Source organism: Anas platyrhynchos, chromosome 1 (assembly GCF_047663525.1).
Source record: "Anas platyrhynchos isolate ZD024472 breed Pekin duck chromosome 1, IASCAAS_PekinDuck_T2T, whole genome shotgun sequence".
Lineage (NCBI taxonomy): Eukaryota > Metazoa > Chordata > Aves > Anseriformes > Anatidae > Anas > Anas platyrhynchos.
In genome coordinates, this window is record NC_092587.1 from 188,578,062 (window position 1) to 188,594,267 (window position 16,206).

The 16,206-nt window shown below is 41.5% G+C and overlaps 2 protein-coding genes across 6 annotated transcripts in view; one reads left to right on the forward strand and one right to left on the reverse strand.

Moving 5' to 3' along the window:
• IFT88 (intraflagellar transport 88) overlaps positions 1-8,479 on the reverse strand; it is a 49,263-nt gene extending 40,784 nt beyond the window's left edge. Inside the window, exons 1-7 of one of the 3 annotated variants that reach the window (XM_072032692.1) lie at positions 8,428-8,479; positions 5,928-5,997; positions 4,843-4,947; positions 3,765-3,827; positions 2,506-2,562; positions 1,233-1,286; positions 48-111 (exon numbers count right to left, since the gene is read on the reverse strand). In XM_072032692.1, coding sequence (XP_071888793.1) covers positions 48-111; positions 1,233-1,286; positions 2,506-2,562; positions 3,765-3,827; positions 4,843-4,947; positions 5,928-5,975 — 391 coding nt within the window. In that variant the 5' untranslated portion in view covers positions 5,976-5,997; positions 8,428-8,479. Of the gene's footprint in view, positions 1-47; positions 112-1,232; positions 1,287-2,505; positions 2,563-3,760; positions 3,828-4,842; positions 4,948-5,466; positions 5,642-5,927; positions 5,998-8,427 lie in introns of those variants that run through there. The other 2 variants (XM_005028726.6, XM_021278279.4) reach the window with 2 other exon arrangements.
• Positions 8,480-9,633: 1,154 nt separating this feature from the next.
• CRYL1 (crystallin lambda 1) overlaps positions 9,634-16,206 on the forward strand; it is a 64,066-nt gene continuing 57,493 nt past the window's right edge. The window contains exons 1-3 of one of the 3 annotated variants that reach the window (XM_027468959.3): positions 9,635-9,757; positions 12,066-12,098; positions 15,440-15,547. In XM_027468959.3, the coding sequence (XP_027324760.1) occupies positions 15,465-15,547 (83 nt within the window). In that variant the 5' untranslated portion in view covers positions 9,635-9,757; positions 12,066-12,098; positions 15,440-15,464. Of the gene's footprint in view, positions 9,758-12,065; positions 12,099-13,030; positions 13,190-15,439; positions 15,548-16,206 lie in introns of those variants that run through there. The other 2 variants (XM_072032693.1, XM_027468953.3) reach the window with 2 other exon arrangements.

Sequence of the window (16,206 nt, forward strand, 5' to 3'; positions counted from 1 at the left end):
TAAAATAACATCTTCATCTGGCAGACAGTGATTTCTACAAACCGTACCTCTCATAGCTGCCTTAGTGTAACCTGCAGCAAGCACTGCTGTCATGGGTCGAGAAACCCCATCCTTAAAAACAAAGAAATATTAAATGAACATTCCTAAAAAAAGCAGATTGTGGACAGTATGTGAATCAGTTACATATTACAAAGCCTTTAAATACAACAAACAATTGTTACCACCTCATAAATTGAATATTTTAAAACTGTTTTTATTGACCTGTGTATTTCTCAAATACTATACATCATAACTGTCCACAAAGAAGAGGAACAAACACTACGTGTAAACTATAACTGATACAAATGTGCACTGGAAATCGTACATGTATTCACAATACTGAATTTCAAACATTTTTATTTTTAGAAAAATATTAAGAATTGTTGGTCTTGAGATCTGTAATGTGCTCTAGCTTACTGTCACACTGTTTCAGAAATCATTTTTTTTTCTTTTTGTTACTAATTTTATATGATTTTTAGACTTTGCTGGTAATCAGAATGTTTGATTTGATTTATGCTTATTTGGTTTATGCATCAAATTTTTGGCTTGCCCTTGAACCTGCTCCACCTTCATTACATTGCCTTATTTTCTAGACTTTTGTTTGGATGTGGCCACCATTTCTATGTGGAACCTACTTGGCTTGCTCAGGTACTGTGGGGCTGTTTGTATTGGTGAGGCCCCCGCACTGCTGTCCATGTGGTTTCTTCCTGGGCCCCTGGTTTGGCTTGGCTTGCCCTCCCTTAGGGAGCAGCTCCATTCCTAATGCTCTCTGATAATTCCTCTTTCCCACCTGGGCTGATACAAAGTGGATGCACATTGATATATATTTAATGCTAAGTCAATGGTGGTGTGGAAAGTCGTTGATGTGTTGAAGTAAATTCTTTCTAGAGCACAAATACACGAGAAAAATGTAAAAAAAACTGATTCTTTTTTTCTTCCTATTTTAAAGGAAAGTTATTCATTGCATGTCAGGAAGCATTAAAAACACAGTGATATTGCCTCCAATCATGTGCTCAGGTAACTTGCTCAACAAAAACACATTTGCTGATAGCAGTAGTATTTTAAACAAGTACAAATTTAAGATAACCTTTTGTATTCTTATTTCAATTAACTCTTAAATATTTGTATCAAACCCAAACATGTAGCAGATATAACTGCGGTGACACAATATAAAAAATACTAAAAATTTTTACCTGTATAGCTCCTGTCGTTGGTCTTCCCATAGATGAAGTTAAAGTTGCCCTTGACTACAAAAACAAGGAACTTGTTTGAAACTAGCATTCGCAAGGCATTAGAAGCCTTTAAAGGCTATACATAATCTTTCTACAATTTAGTTGTAAGAGGTTATTAAGCTCAGAAGTTCTTAGCAAATGTCCCATTTACATTATTTGTGTGTAACATACTTGTGCCTGGCAGACTTGAAGATGTGGAGCACTTCAGTTAGCACAAATTTATAATACTGTTTTTATGTATTGGGATATTTCTGCCAGGCCTTTAAAAGATGTAATTTCCATGGAAATTTCTATGGCAGCAGTATTTTCTACCATTAAATTGTTGAAATTAATTTCAATTATTAAACATTATGCATTTAAAAATCCATTACAAGTAATTTACACAAAATTCTGCAGTAAGGTTCTGAGTACAGCTGGTACAAGATTACAAACTGTAATCTGTCTATTTTATTATGTTTTGGACAGCCTCCAAACACCATTTTCACTGCAGAGTTTTTCTGCACTTAACTACAAATTTTGGGGAGAGATTTTAACATACTTTCATGCAGATTTATTTTACAGTAAACACACATGCTTTGAAAGTGCCAGTGGCTGTCTTTTCCATTAGCTGACATACCACATATTGTCCCTCAGTATTACTGTTACAAGTGAAAAGGAGTAAATGCGTGAAACATTAGTAAATATTAAAGGTTGCTACACATGCAATACAAGTAGACAAAAATAAAAGATCTTCAGGCCATAAGAAAATATTCCTGATTTCTACCCCTAAGTTTTACTGTTTTACCTACTATCCATCACATACCATGATTGTTTTTTTTCTCCTGCTTAAGGCTGTATTTACATTAATAAGGATTGTGGAACATGAGAAGCAAATTTGCAGAGTGAAACAGGTAGTACTATGGACTGGACAGTGCTTTGGGAGTTTCCACCTCCAGGGTGGTCCTGTGGACTGATCCATTACTGATTGGAGCACACTTGATCTACTTTTAGAGTGCATCACTTGATTTAGCTTAATTCAAAAGAGCATAGTTTGCACACTCCAAGACCTGTCTGTGCAGTTATAAAATAAAATAAAGTTAGTAAAATAAAGTTAGTAAATGTGTATGACCAGAGGGGAAAACTTAGACAAAAAGATCTTAAGTTTTGCAAGGAATTAAATGATAAATTTAATTTTTGGCATTTTTTTTGGTAAATATCTCACTTTCATTATATACACAAAAGAAGAAAAACCTACCCCAAATGCAGTACCTAAAGGTCTCGAAGCTGATGTACTGGGAATTTTGGCTGTCACCTACAAGGGAGAAAGAAAGCAATGAACAACTGTGTGTTAATTAGTATTTTTACATAGTGAACTTGTACAAATTATGCTACAATTGTTACACAATTTGTAGAAACAAATTATTCTGGCAAATAAGTAATGCCAATTGGACAGTTTCAGCTCTTCTTTAGTCATAAAATATATACCTCAAAAGTGCAGGTACCAAACCTGTATTTAGTTTTGAAAACTGATAGGGGTTATGTCACAGCTAAATGTAACTAGGAATTGATGTAACTTACATGAATATGGAGGGAAAAAAAAATCAGAACAACACACGGTTTTCTAGATTACACTTTCTAGTATGTATCTCAACCTTAGGATAATGCCAGGGCCAGTAGTTGTTTGCATAGAATATTAAAGTCCTTTCATAGTATTTAGTTTTGTTCTTTAATAACCCTTTATTTCATTTCATCAAACATCAATACATGTTTCCAACCAAAATTCCTTGTTTGCTGTCTTCCAGCTTAACTCCAGAACTTAACGGAATTAATACTCTGCTAATTTTTTAGTTTTCTATAGATATTTAAACCATGTCTTCATATTAGTAGTAGACAAAAAACATAAGAGACAAACTTTTCTTAGGTATTGGAGCTAAAATTAGAGCTAGGGCTCTAGAGAACTTCTGCACTATTAGTGTAGAAGTACCTGGAGTACTGCATTTGCCTTTGGGGCCCCAACACAAGACATGGACCTGTTAAATCAGGTCTGGAGGAGGGCCATGAGAAGGGCAAGGGCTGGAGCACCGCTCCTGTGAGGACAGGCTGAGGGAGTTGGGGTTGTTCAGCCTGGAGAGGAGAAGGCTCCAGGAAGACCTTACAGAGGCCTTACAGTACCTAAAGGGGGCTACAGGAAAGCTGGGGAGGAACTCTTTGCCAGGGGTGCAGCGATAGGACAAGGGGAATGGCTTTAAACTAGACGAGGGGAAGTTTACATTAGATATAAAGAAGAAATTCTTCCCTCACAGGGTGGTGAGGCCCTGGCACAGGCTGCCCAGAGAAGCTGTGGATGCCCCATCCCTGGAGGTGTTCAAGGCCAGGCTGGATGGGGCTTTGGACAACCTGGTCTGGTGGGAGGTGTCCCTGCCCATGGCAGGGGTTTAGAACTGGGTGATCTTTAAGTTCCCTTCCAACCCACGCCATTCTGTGATTCTATGATATATTTTAATATGTACTTACAGGGGGTCTTCTCCCATGACTTGTTCTTACTGCCTGTTGAAAACCTGTATCATTTTCTAAATCCTAGAAAGAATAGTAGAATTTATTTAAACCTCGACATTCAAAGCAACAATCCATTTTGACTACTGAAAGCAGACACGTAAAAAATGATTCTTCTTCCAAAAACACTTAATACTGAATGGTAAGTTTTACTGACAATAAGTATGATTTTAGTTGTTCTATATTTTCTGGTATTTTAGATTAAGAAATTTTGATTATTTCCTGAAAAATGTAACCCAGAGGATGCAGAACTTAAGTGATGAAATATAACTTTCTTTTTTTTTTTTCTGTCAAAAGCTTGCTCTTAGTTGTTTTTCTGAATTTTAACTGACATGAATGTCTGTCATGCCCATGCATTAAGATATCTCATATCATTGAGGTTATGCTGAAACTCCCATGGACTTCACTGTAGGGATTTCATGCAGAATGCCAGGGAAGTCTGGCAACACTAATTCTGCTTTAGGCAGGGTTGTGGGGTTTGGACCAAAATACACCCTTGTTCCCTCCAATTCCACTACACCATCAGTTTCCAGAAAGTGGTCTGCAGCATTACGTTGTCATTCCAGATGCTCTACTGGTTGTACAGAGAGCTGCAGGGTGGGAAACTCTACTCATTTCTCATCTCCCTCAGCTGCAGCACAGTAAGACCAACAACTGGTAAGCTACCTCTTTTATCAGGAAACTTGCTGCTGCGCACCCCTCTGAATGTGAATATAGACTTCAGATAATTAGAATTCAATAAATTATATTTAATTCATAACATAAATATAATTATTAATTTATTAGAATTTAATAAATTCTAATTTTCTGAAGTCTATATTCATTACAGTGTATTAGACTTGCTACGAAAGTGTTTTGTTGGAGAAGGTAACTGTCAGAAATGTTATTCCAAAAGATCCTGGTGAAACTTCATATTTCTTGCTAAATACAGAACATTTCATGTCAAAGCAGTAGTGTCCTTGCACATTCCTGTACCCAAGTTTGTACTTAAAAATTAATCCTATGTAAAGGAAAGATGGGAAAGAGCAATCATTTTTACCTCTATGTCAAAAATGGGATTATAATCATTGTAGCCAGAATAAAGATCATCTTCATCTTCCTCAGGAGCCAGGTGCACGTTTTGCATCATTTTTTCTGTGTAATACTAAACATGCCAAATATTGCATATAAGACACATATAAATCTTAAATATAATGGTGACTCCACCACCTCCCTGGGCAACCCGTCCCAGTGCCTGACTGCTCTTTCTGAGCAGAAATGTCTCCTCATTGCCAACCTGAACCTCCCCTGGTGCAACTTGAGGCCATTCCCTCTAGTCCTATCACTGGTTACCTGTGAGCAGAGGCCGACCCCCAGCTCCCCACCCCTTCCTTTCAGGCAGTTGCAGAGAGCAATGAGGTCTCCCCTGAGCCTCCTCTTCCCCAGCCCAAACCCCCCCAGCTCCCTCAGCCGCTCCTCACAGGCCTTGTGCTCCAGGCCCTTCACCAGCTCCGTAGCCCTGCTCTGGACACGCTCCAGCACCTCAATGTCCTTCTTGTGCTGAGGGACCCAAAGTTGAACACAGCACTCAAGGTGCAGCCTCACCAGAGCCGAGTACAGGGGGACGATCACCTCCCTGCTCCTGCTGGCCACACTATTCCCGACACAGGCCAGGATTACCCACCTCCTGCTGCGGGCAGCCCGGTCCCGCTCCCGGTCCCTAGGCCCCAGGCCCTGCCCGCGTTGGCCTGGTGACGGTTGCAGCGGTTGCAGCCGCGCCCCGTTGCTAGGGGCCCAGAGCAGGGCGCATGCGCACAGCCGCCGCCGAAGCCTTTGCCCGCTCCTGGGCGTCTCTGCCCGGTAAGGGCAGGTGCCCGCCGCAAATGGCGACGCGGGAGGAGGGCGGGGCTGGAGGGGGTCGGCAGGGCGCGTGCTGCGTCCTGAGGGTTAAAAACCGACACTTTCTGTAAATTGCACGGCAATAAAATTCTGTCCTTCAAGGTGCATAACTGGTCATCTTTTAGATTGGAAATTACTGCTTTGAACTCATTTGGACATACTTTTAAAGCGGATTAGCGTCGATCCCTGAGCTATAGCTAAACGTGAAATTTCACTTTTTTTGCTTCTTTTTGGACTTATTCTTACCTGCAACTGCTTGCATATACACTTAATTTCCCGAGTTAGGTTGTGCATCGTTCCAAGATGGGAATACGTGCTAAAGAATAAAAAGATGTGTCATACAATGGACATACAAGCAAGTTTTGTTTTCCCCTGTGCTTTCCTCAGCCTCCAGAAGAGGAACACAAAATTCTTGTGAGGGATGGCAGGCTGAACAGACTGCCTGCCTTAGTCCATGGGATAATGATAACATAAATGGAAATAAGATTTATTACCTGATGGACATTGCTTTGCCGTGTCCAGAAATAAAAATCTAATGAGTGACAGCTAATTTGCCCACAACAAATCATTGCACTCTATTAATCAAAATGATCCAGGGTTCAATGGGAAACAGAATAGACAAGCGACCTCTGAACCTGCCTACACTATTTTGAGAGAGAAAATGTTCTCTGAGGCCAGTTGTAAGCTGCTCCTGCTGCCTGACACTGAAAGCTATAGATGGCACATAAGAAAGCTATAAAGCCACTACACAGCATGTGGTCAGCCAGGATACTCTTTTTATGGTCAAGGTTTATGAGCATTACACAATGTCTGTGCTTTCTGCTGCTCACCTTCTTTCAGCCTCAAAGTCCTTTCAGAAGAGATAAGGCACAGAGGATACAAGTGAAAGGTCTTTCTATTCCAGCTCCCAACAAGGGCAACAAAGATAACATAAAGAAGCATTAACACATTATCGCTTTGTGTATTAACTCGTTCACGTTCCATGCATGAACCACTTTCACGCAGAAACTTTAGACTTGAGACCTTTGGACATTAGAGTCTTTATACTTGGCATTTCTGAAATACAAGTATTTTCCAGAGTAACAGACTCCAGGTGGAAAAAAAAAATCCAGGTGAATCACTCGCTACAAATTATGAACTTCGGGATAAAAAATACATATATACTTCTATTCCCCCTTTTCTGCCTGTGACTCCTCATGTAAAAGTAAGCCTATGTGTTTTTTTGTTTGTTTGTTTTTGTTTTTTTGTTTGTTTGTTTTTTGTTTTTTTTTTTACTTATTTCTATTTTCTGACTGTTCCCAGACACACTCAGACTGAGCAGCAGGTACATGCTGTAACAGAAGCCCTAGCTCTGCTGCCCAGCTTGTCCATCTCAGGGACCTGTGCATACCAGTGCTCAATGCATTGCGGTGTTTTCAGCCCAATTCTTCAGGGCACCGGAAAAAAGAAACTCCATGCTAAGGGAGTCAGGACACTTGTAAATAAAACAGTGTCAGGATACAACTGGGATCTGTGTTCATGTCAAACTTCCTTACCATCCAAAACCAGCTGTTGGAAGATGTTCCTGGCCTCTAGTCCCAGATCATACAATGAATTGTATGGGAGAACGCTAATTAAGTAACACTGTAATGGGCTATGTTAACAGCTGAGACAGTTGACTCCAGCATCTGGTCCAGCGCTGTGCATTGCCCACCTCAACAGTGTGCTCTGGGGCCAAGAGCTCATGAGCACTCCCTGGCGCAGCTCCTTAGCTCCCTCAATCCATACACTTCTTATGAACTCACAACTTGAGGGTCTTAACAGGCTTTATTTCTGTTTCTAGAAGCTGTAGCTTTTTTCTTTTTTTTTTTTTTTTTTTTTTTTAATTTTTTGTGAAGTATAAGTAAACTTTAATGTATAAAGATTTAACACAAAACCTCAGTCTCGAGATCCACCGTGACAACACTAGGCCTTACTCATGGAATGTGATTGTCACACACATTCTTCCAAGGTTGCACAATGGGGTGAAACCCAAGTGGCACATCTGCCTTTACTGTTTTGGGTTAAGTCCTGAGGGTGACCTGGATTGTGAAGCTGTCCCCCAAAAATGTTACAAGCAGCCCAAGCAACGTTGTATGCTTTGAACTCCTAACCATTTTAAGATGTCAGCACTATCACTAAATTAAGTTGTCCAACTCTTTTTCCCCCTTCTGATTCTCATTCCTGTCCCGGATCTGTACTCTGACTTGCATTGTGTTAGCTATGTGTGCAGTTAAAGCAAACTGCTGATCTAATTTTGTTGTTTAGTTGACGTAAAGACATCGTGTTCCTGGTCTCATTCATAGAGTGAAAACTTTATGGCAGGTTAAGGAGACTACAAAGACATCCTCTTAATTAATTTCCTTGCAGTTCAGTAAATATACATGGTGCATCTGTCTTTTTGCAGCACTGACATTGCAAGTAAGGACTCAGACAAACTGTTCCAGCAGCAACTAACTTGGGTTCAGGGGTTACTGGCCTCAGTCTACATATTGTAATCATTGTTGGCATGTGCCCTACCCTTGCTCTGTCGGTTTAACTGTTTGTCTGATCTGCCCTTAAGCTGTGTTTTTCTTTTCTTTTCAAAAACATTTTGAATTAAAAAAGTATTTCTCCCATTAAAATCTTCTGAAAGTGAGTGATATTCTAGCATTGAATTCTGGTCTGACCAAATGTTCAGAAGTTTTCTACTACCACGTGGAGACACTTCAACTTAACTGCCACTCACATTAAAGCTGCCAGTAACCACTCCTCTCAAAACTCCATGGATCTTGTCAGTATACCTGTAAAAATTATTGAAGGGAAAGAAAATATGGAATGAGTTTAAAATTAAAGCATTTCTAATACTTCACCTTTTCTTTTTCCGTTAGTTGACATAAATATATATAAATTATTTTACGAGAAAGTTAAAAAAAAAAAAAAAAGTGAAATTTATAGAACTGCTCTTGTTGCAATGATAAATACAAGGATCAGAATATTTTCAGGGTTAGGTTCTCAATGCAGAATTAATTAGGTAAACTATTTTAAAATATTATATTGAAAAATTTCAATAGATCTATTCGAATACTGTTCCAAAGGGGGGGAATGATATTCATTATAATTCTGCCCTAAACATCAATTTCATATTTAGTTTATTTATTAAAGCAAGTAAATTTATGTTCAATTTGAAAATAAACAATTATAAGCCATGTTATAAGTAATTCATGTGTTGTAGTTCGGGCTTAAAGGACATTTATCTTGTTGATGGGTATTTCTACTATTAAAAGATACAACTCTACCTAGCTTTGCTAAACTATGCCTTTGCATAATTTTTTACAACAAACCTTCCAATTCCTGCAGATTTTTCAAGAATCAAGTTCTAGCACTACTGGTAATATTCGCATCAGACCATTTTCACTGTGAATGACCACTTAACTGCATGAACTACTAACAGTGATTAAAATTATAGTTTTAATTGTAGTATGATTTTGAAGTAATCACTAATTATAATTACACTGTGCAAACCATTAGTTAGAACTCTACATAATAGGAATAAAGTTACTACATTATTATTTGAGATTATGATGCTTCCTGAACCATTAGTAGCAACATATCATGGCTAACTACAAAAGAAATGTTCACCCGAACAATCCAAGCGTACAAGTAACATATTAAACCAATCTAATACTTAATGAGGGTGAACTATGCCTCTGTTTTCATCCTACACCAAAAGTTCAGGCTGGAATACTCTGTATTTTTTGAGCCACGTGATTCCCTTATTTTCTGCATGGGGACTCACACTTCCATCTCCCACACATTCCAACCCCTACTGGTCCCAGCAAGCATTGGAGGCTCCCATGTTGTTTATTCCAAGACTCTCTTATAGTGCCCTGCTCCTCCCCTGCAGTAATCCCACCTCCTCTCTGCAGCCAATAGTGGTTTTCACCTCCTCCCAGGGGGCTCCAGGGGAGCATGCTCAACAGAGACTAGAAACATGGAGGAGTCAACTTTGCAGCTCAAGCTGACAAGTCATGTCTGCTCCTACTGCTGTTGGACTTGGAAAAAGAATACAGAGGCTGGTGAGTGCATATTGGCTCCATATAGGCCTCTTCTGCTGCTAATGTAAGCTCTACTTCTCAGTCCCTAATGGAGTCCAGAGCTTTCCACCATATTGTTGGTAAAAGGTTTTGATGAAGTCATCAAAAAGGTTTTGATCTTCAGCCTCTGGGCTGAAGATATCTTCTGGCCTTCTTATGTGAACTCAGGAGAGGGAGGAGAATCACTACTCCTTATTCTTGGAGACTCCAAGTACTGGGCCTAAAAGTTATTTTGCGCAAAAATTAAAACTTCCTGTTTTTTCTTTTTAACTATATTTTCTTCCTTCACCTATGCTTCTTACAATTTAATTCTCTGTATTCCTCTTTCATCTTGCAAACCTCTCTCTTCTATTCATGTGTTGACAGTTTGGGCTCACTGGTCCATTTGGCCACTGGAAACAATGGGGCATGTGGGTGTTGTCATGCCCTAATAAAATAACTAATGCAGAGTTATGTGGCATTGTTATTACTACATTAAAAGTAATAAAATAGTTCAGATTACAATACCACAGACCTCTTGTTTTGTTCACCAGCAGAACTTAAAGGCCCTGTAATTGCTGTTATCACAACTATGACTAGTTCTCAGTTAGTTCCTGCAGTAACCCCTCCTGAGTTGTTTAACCGAGCGCTTCGTTTTGCAATATCAATTTGCCCGACTATAACTGCTTTTGCCTAAAAGTCTAGTAGTTCGTGTGACAACTCCAGGTATAAATGCACACCTACGTATATCAAGGAATACTGAAATAACCAGTGGGTGTTTTCAAATAAGTGTGATAGTGAACTTGTTTCGAAAGCCATGGTTCCCGAGCCCAAAATACATCAGTTTTATGTTCTGGGAACTTTTTTTTTTTTCTTTGAAGTAAAAAGTTGAGCCCATAAAGTATACATCGCTTCAGTTATGCTTTGTCTAAACAAAGTTCTTTGTAATACATGCCAAATCATGCCATTTCAAATTAGTCTTCAAAGGAGTAAAACTGGTATTTGCTATAATCATAACACAATGTTTTCTGCGTCAGCCTTAGCAAACTGTGAGCCACAAACTGGAAGGCCAGGTTTCCTTCAGTCTGCCCTCCTACTTCCTTTGGTCTTCTTGTGGCCCAGCTATCTCTGCTTTGCTCCTCCTACATCTCCTAACTGCTGGCAGCTCTCGGGTCACACGTGCAGCATTTAGGTCCTGAGGTCACGAAGATATTGGCGTGGTTTTCCACCTGCTGTCCTATGACTAGTCCTCATGAAAGCTTTAGGAATTTATACTTCTGAGATCTCTGTCTCTGTGCTAAATATGGCTGGACTTAGTGAAGTGCTAGTGAAGGTGGTGGACATGCGAAATGATTATGTTTTTAGTTATGTTATTTTTTTGTATTTTTCCCCCATTGGAAACTAGAAGAAATGATAGCCAAATAATGTTTCACTGATTTTTTTCACCAGTAATTATGAAACACTTATTCTGGAAAAAAATGTATCAATTTTCAACTTGGTTTTCAGAATGCCAGTAACACATAACTTAGAGGTGGTTTTCAGCTACATTAAGAGTACAGTAATATAACCAAAGAATCATAGAATGGCTCAGGTTGGGAGGGACCTTAAGGATCATCTAACTCCAACCCCCCTGCCACGGGCAGGGAGGTTACATACTAGATCAGGTTGGCCAAGGCCCCATCCAGCCTGGTCTTGAACACTTCCAGGGTTGAGGCCCTGGCCACCTAGAGCTCCAGGTGGGGCCTCACGAGGGCAGAGTAGAGGAGGTCAGTCAGCTCCGTCCACCTGCTGCCCACCCCTCTGTTGGTGCAGCCCAGGACGCAGTTGGCCTTCTGGGCTGCAGGCACGCACTGCTGGCTCGTGTTGGGCCTTTTGTCCACCAGATCCCCCAAGTCCTTCTCTGCTGGGCAGCTCTCAGTGAGCTCTTCTCCCAGTCTGTGCTCATGTCTGGGATCGCCCCGGCCCAGGTGCAGCACCTTGCACTTGGACTTGTTGAACCTCATGTGGTTCACGTTGGCCTACTTCTCCAGCCTGTCCAGGTCCCTTTGGATGGCCTCTCTTCCTTCTTTGGTACCAACCACACCACTCAGCTTGGCGTCATCTGAAAACTTGCAGAGGGTGCACTCAATCCCATCATCTATGTCAGTGATGAAGATATTGAGAAGCGCTAGTCCCAAGACAGACCCCTGAGGGAAACCACTCATCACTGGTCTCCACCTGGACATAGAGCCATTGACCATTACTCTCTGGGTGCTTTGCTACCTTTGCTAACAAGTAGGCATTTTAAATCTTAACTTTTGTTTCTTTTTAGGAATATCCAGCGTGATTACAGAGCAACATGCAGGTGAGTAGGAACTATATAGAATTAGAAAAAATGAGTCACACTGCATTCCAGCAGAACAGCAGATACTATAGAGCTGTCAAGATTATCAAAGAATTATGTTGACATTCTAATGTCACCATTTTTTTTCACAATATAAGAAAGTTTTTGTCCAAAAATCAAGGAAAGTCAACAAAAATATATTATTTATCAGGATTCAAGAGGAAAGTATTTTAATGGTATGAAATTATAAATTTTAACTTTATTACAATAAAATATGTATTTGTTATAATGTATTATAAAAACATATTATAATACATTTATTATATTTTTTTAATAATATTATTCCCTAATGAAAAAAAAAAAAAAGTAATGCTTTGGACTTTGAACTTCATTTTGGAATTCGTTTGTACCCTGGTCAGGAAACTGAGAGCTGTGGGCTTTGACACACGTTCTCGTCCTTTCTGTGGCCCAAGTGTCATGGGGTGGGGGCTTTGCTTCTTCAGGGGAGGCTGCAAGCCCCAGGTCCCCAATCCTCAAAGGTGTTTCAGTTTCATCGGGAGCTCATGTTGAACCTGAACACCTGATGTGGCCAGCAGGATCTATGCTTTTGGACAGCAGGGTAACTATTTTTGACAGTAGGGTAACTTGGGCATCAACTTCAAGGGCGGATTTAGGCAGTGGTGGGGCACAGTCGCTTCGAGGTGGCACGGGCAGAGTGCCCCTGAGCCTGGCAGGCGCTGCCCTCCCTGCTGCCTCCTGGCACGGCGTGCGGCAGATCACACAGTGCCCGTCCTTCCTGGGGCGGGGGGGGGACCAGAGCACGGCTCCTCGCTTTCCGAGGGGATAAACCTCCGTGTAGGGCCGGCATGGCTGCGGCAGGGGACGAGGCGAGCCCCGGGGGCGGGCTCCCTGCCTCTCTCCCGTCGTGGCAGCGAGGCGAGGCCGGCCCGAGAGGCGCGGCCAGCGGGAGCCAATGGGGGCGGCCGCGACATGGCGGCCGCCGTGGGTGGGGAGCGGGCGCCTTAAAGCCGGCGGCGGGGGCGGTGGTGGCGGCTGCTGCTTGGTGCATCCCCCACGGGCATGGAGTCCTCGCAGGTTGCCGTGATCGGCAGGTGAGGCCTCTCCTTCCCCTTGCCGCACTCCGGGAGCCGGCTGGAAGGGGAAGGAGCAGGCGGGGGGCAGCGGGGCAGCGCCTCTCGCAGCCGGCCGGGCTCTCGGTGCCCTCTCCGGCTCGGTGCTGCGGTGCTTGGTGTGGTTGGGAGCCCGCAGGAGGCCGGGGAGAGGTTTAAAAGCTGCCCCCGTGGGTGGGGAGCAGCCCTCGGTGTGCCCGCGGGGTGTCCCTCGGTTGGGCATGCAGCGGTGGGTTTGGCTGTGGAGGTGTCGCTTCGTCCTCTTGAGCTAAAATTGGTTGATTTGGGCAATAACCTGGCGAGGCGACGCTGGCAGCGAGGCAGCTCGAGGTCGGAGGCACGTGTCTGGCCGCTGTCACGCGCCAGCGACGAAACTCGATGTGTCTGCTGGCACAAAGAAGCGTCCGGAGAGCCGGGCTCTGCGCTACCTGCCTAAGGAGGAACCCACCGTCCATACCAGCCAAAGCCAAGGGAGAAGGTCTGGATCCACAGGCTGCAGCAGCGGGCCCCAAATGACAGTGCCTGCCTGTCTTAAACGATGTCTTGGGGTCAAGTGTGTCTGCATCCTCCCGGGATGCGGCTGTCATGCACTGCTGCTCCATCGCACAAGTCTGATGCCTACCGCTGACTTCGTACGCTTGATAGTGCCTAAGAAAACAAATCACACAATCCTGAAAATCAGTATCAAAATAGAATACATTATTTGGTCAAATGTTGATTTTTAAAGAGAGAAAGTTCATTTAAAAATGCAGTTCAAGAGGAGTGATGTTTATAAAGATACTAGTGGCTTAGATATACTTATTTAGAGGTTCAGGTGGTCCAAACGCTGGTAGTTTAGAAGTATTTGTTAGCTGGGAAGTTATCATAGCTAACAAAGTATGACCCGTATGTTACTTCTCTGTAAGTGCTTGCTCTGTAGTTTGCCTGAGAACTGCTGAGATCTGGGCTTGCTGCAGTGAAAATGTTTGCTTTTTCTTTTAAATGATGTATTTTAAATAGATGTTAAGTTCTCGTTTAACAACGCTAAATACACAGTTTCACCCCCCACCCAACCCCCAGTTATTTCCACTGATTCCTGCTGTTTCCTGAAACTTCCTGTTTTGTTCCATTTTTATTCTTCTTTAACTAAAGGCTGAACGCGTTCCTGTTTTCTCTTCCTTTTCTTATCTGGCCTGCTGCTTTATCTCTGAATTTTTACCCCCCCATATCATAAGTTACTGATGACCTATTTGCCTTCCGTTTTTACAGTTGACAGACATTGCTTCAGTTTAATGTTACAAGGACAGTAATCTCAGAAACGTCAGGAAATGCATGTGAAAATCAACACCAGTAATAGTAGTCATGGATATAGAGTTCTGTTCTTGTTGCTGTTAGGATTATAATTATTTGTGATGTTGTTTAATTTTTTTGTACTGTATCTCAGTACTTCTGTTTAAAGAGGCTAATGCCTGCAAATAGTTAAGTTCAAAACCTGCATTGTTCTGATAGGTATGATGAAATTATCAATTACTGTACATTTCCTTTATATATTTCTTAATAATGGGCTACAACTAATATGGCTTTACCACAAGATGTGGGCAGACTGTTCCTGCAGGCCTCCAGCATGGTAGGATGTTTCATCCAAAAGCACGGGTGATGCTAGATGTGGGTAGATGGAAAAGTAGCATCAAAACCACGTGTTTTTCTTTCCTGGTTTTTGCACACTTACAGCATTTCCTGAGTTGTAGAGGATCCGTGATTACAGTAGCTGGGCCTTAGGTTTCTCTGATTAGCTCTGAAGCAGGATCTTGAACTCCTGAACAAATGGGCTGCTCTCCATATTCAGACTTTGAATTAAACAAATGAGTTTCAAAAAGATGAAAAAACAAACCCTCCATAATGTGATTCCATGCACCAGTTCCAGGTTAGGATTACAGCTGACAAAACTGTTAATACTTGAATCCAGTGTCCCAGAGTAGCAGCTCCTACTCTTTAGAATTCCGCTATCAGTTTTTTTTTTTGTTTTTTTTTATTATCTTTCTCCCAGCACTCAAAGAAGCTGCTACACTACTAGCAAAGGATATTGCTTTGTTACAGAGAGAGGTTGGTTTCTTATCAACATGTAACTGATTTTTGGATCGAGTATTGCAGGGTCTGGACTCTGTTTTAGTTCTTGCAGTGCTTGTTGTTGGACCTTCCCCACCCCAGATAAATGCTACTTTATTAATTGGTTAAAATTTATTTCCTTTTCAGTGGGCTCATTGGTCGCAGCTGGGCCATGGTGTTTGCTGCTGGAGGCTTCAAAGTGAAACTTTATGACATTGCACAACAACAATTAACAGGTGCACTGGAAAACATACGGTAGGTCACCTGACTTGAAACGACTGACACTGCAGTGAATCTGTGGGCTTTCTGTGGGATGTAATTATGAATGAACAGCCTCATCTTACTATTCAAGAGAGTATAGATCTTAAGCATTAAAGAAGGCTTTAACTTAAAAGTACAAGTCCTGTTAAGATTAGAACTGTGCCTCTAAATCTCTCAATGACACTTCTGAAGAGCGCTTCAATAATTAAATAATGGTTTAAGACATTAAGTTTAAATCCAAGTTCTTGAAATCACATCTTCCATGATTAGGTTATCTATAGGCTAAACTTAAAATACAGGAACATAGGAGTTGCATAGAAAGATTGCAAAGACTTCTTCAGATCTCAAAGAGGCTAGTACTGATTGCTAAAGAGACCTACTGCAACTACCACTTCTCTATAACTAGATTTAAAAAAAAATAAATCTTGAACTGACATTTCAGCATCCTAGAAGAAGAGGTAACTAGTTCTGTTAAAGACTCAATTACTGAACAGTTACAATAGAGGCTTGGAAGCACCTTTAGCAAATTTGAGGACTTGAACATGAGAACAGTCAAATTGCTTCAGACAGTAATCCCCTCGCCCTTTTCTGTTAACCCTGTGACACTACAGCTGAAGCCTTTGGAAACATGCGGAGCTGCAAATTCAAGTCCT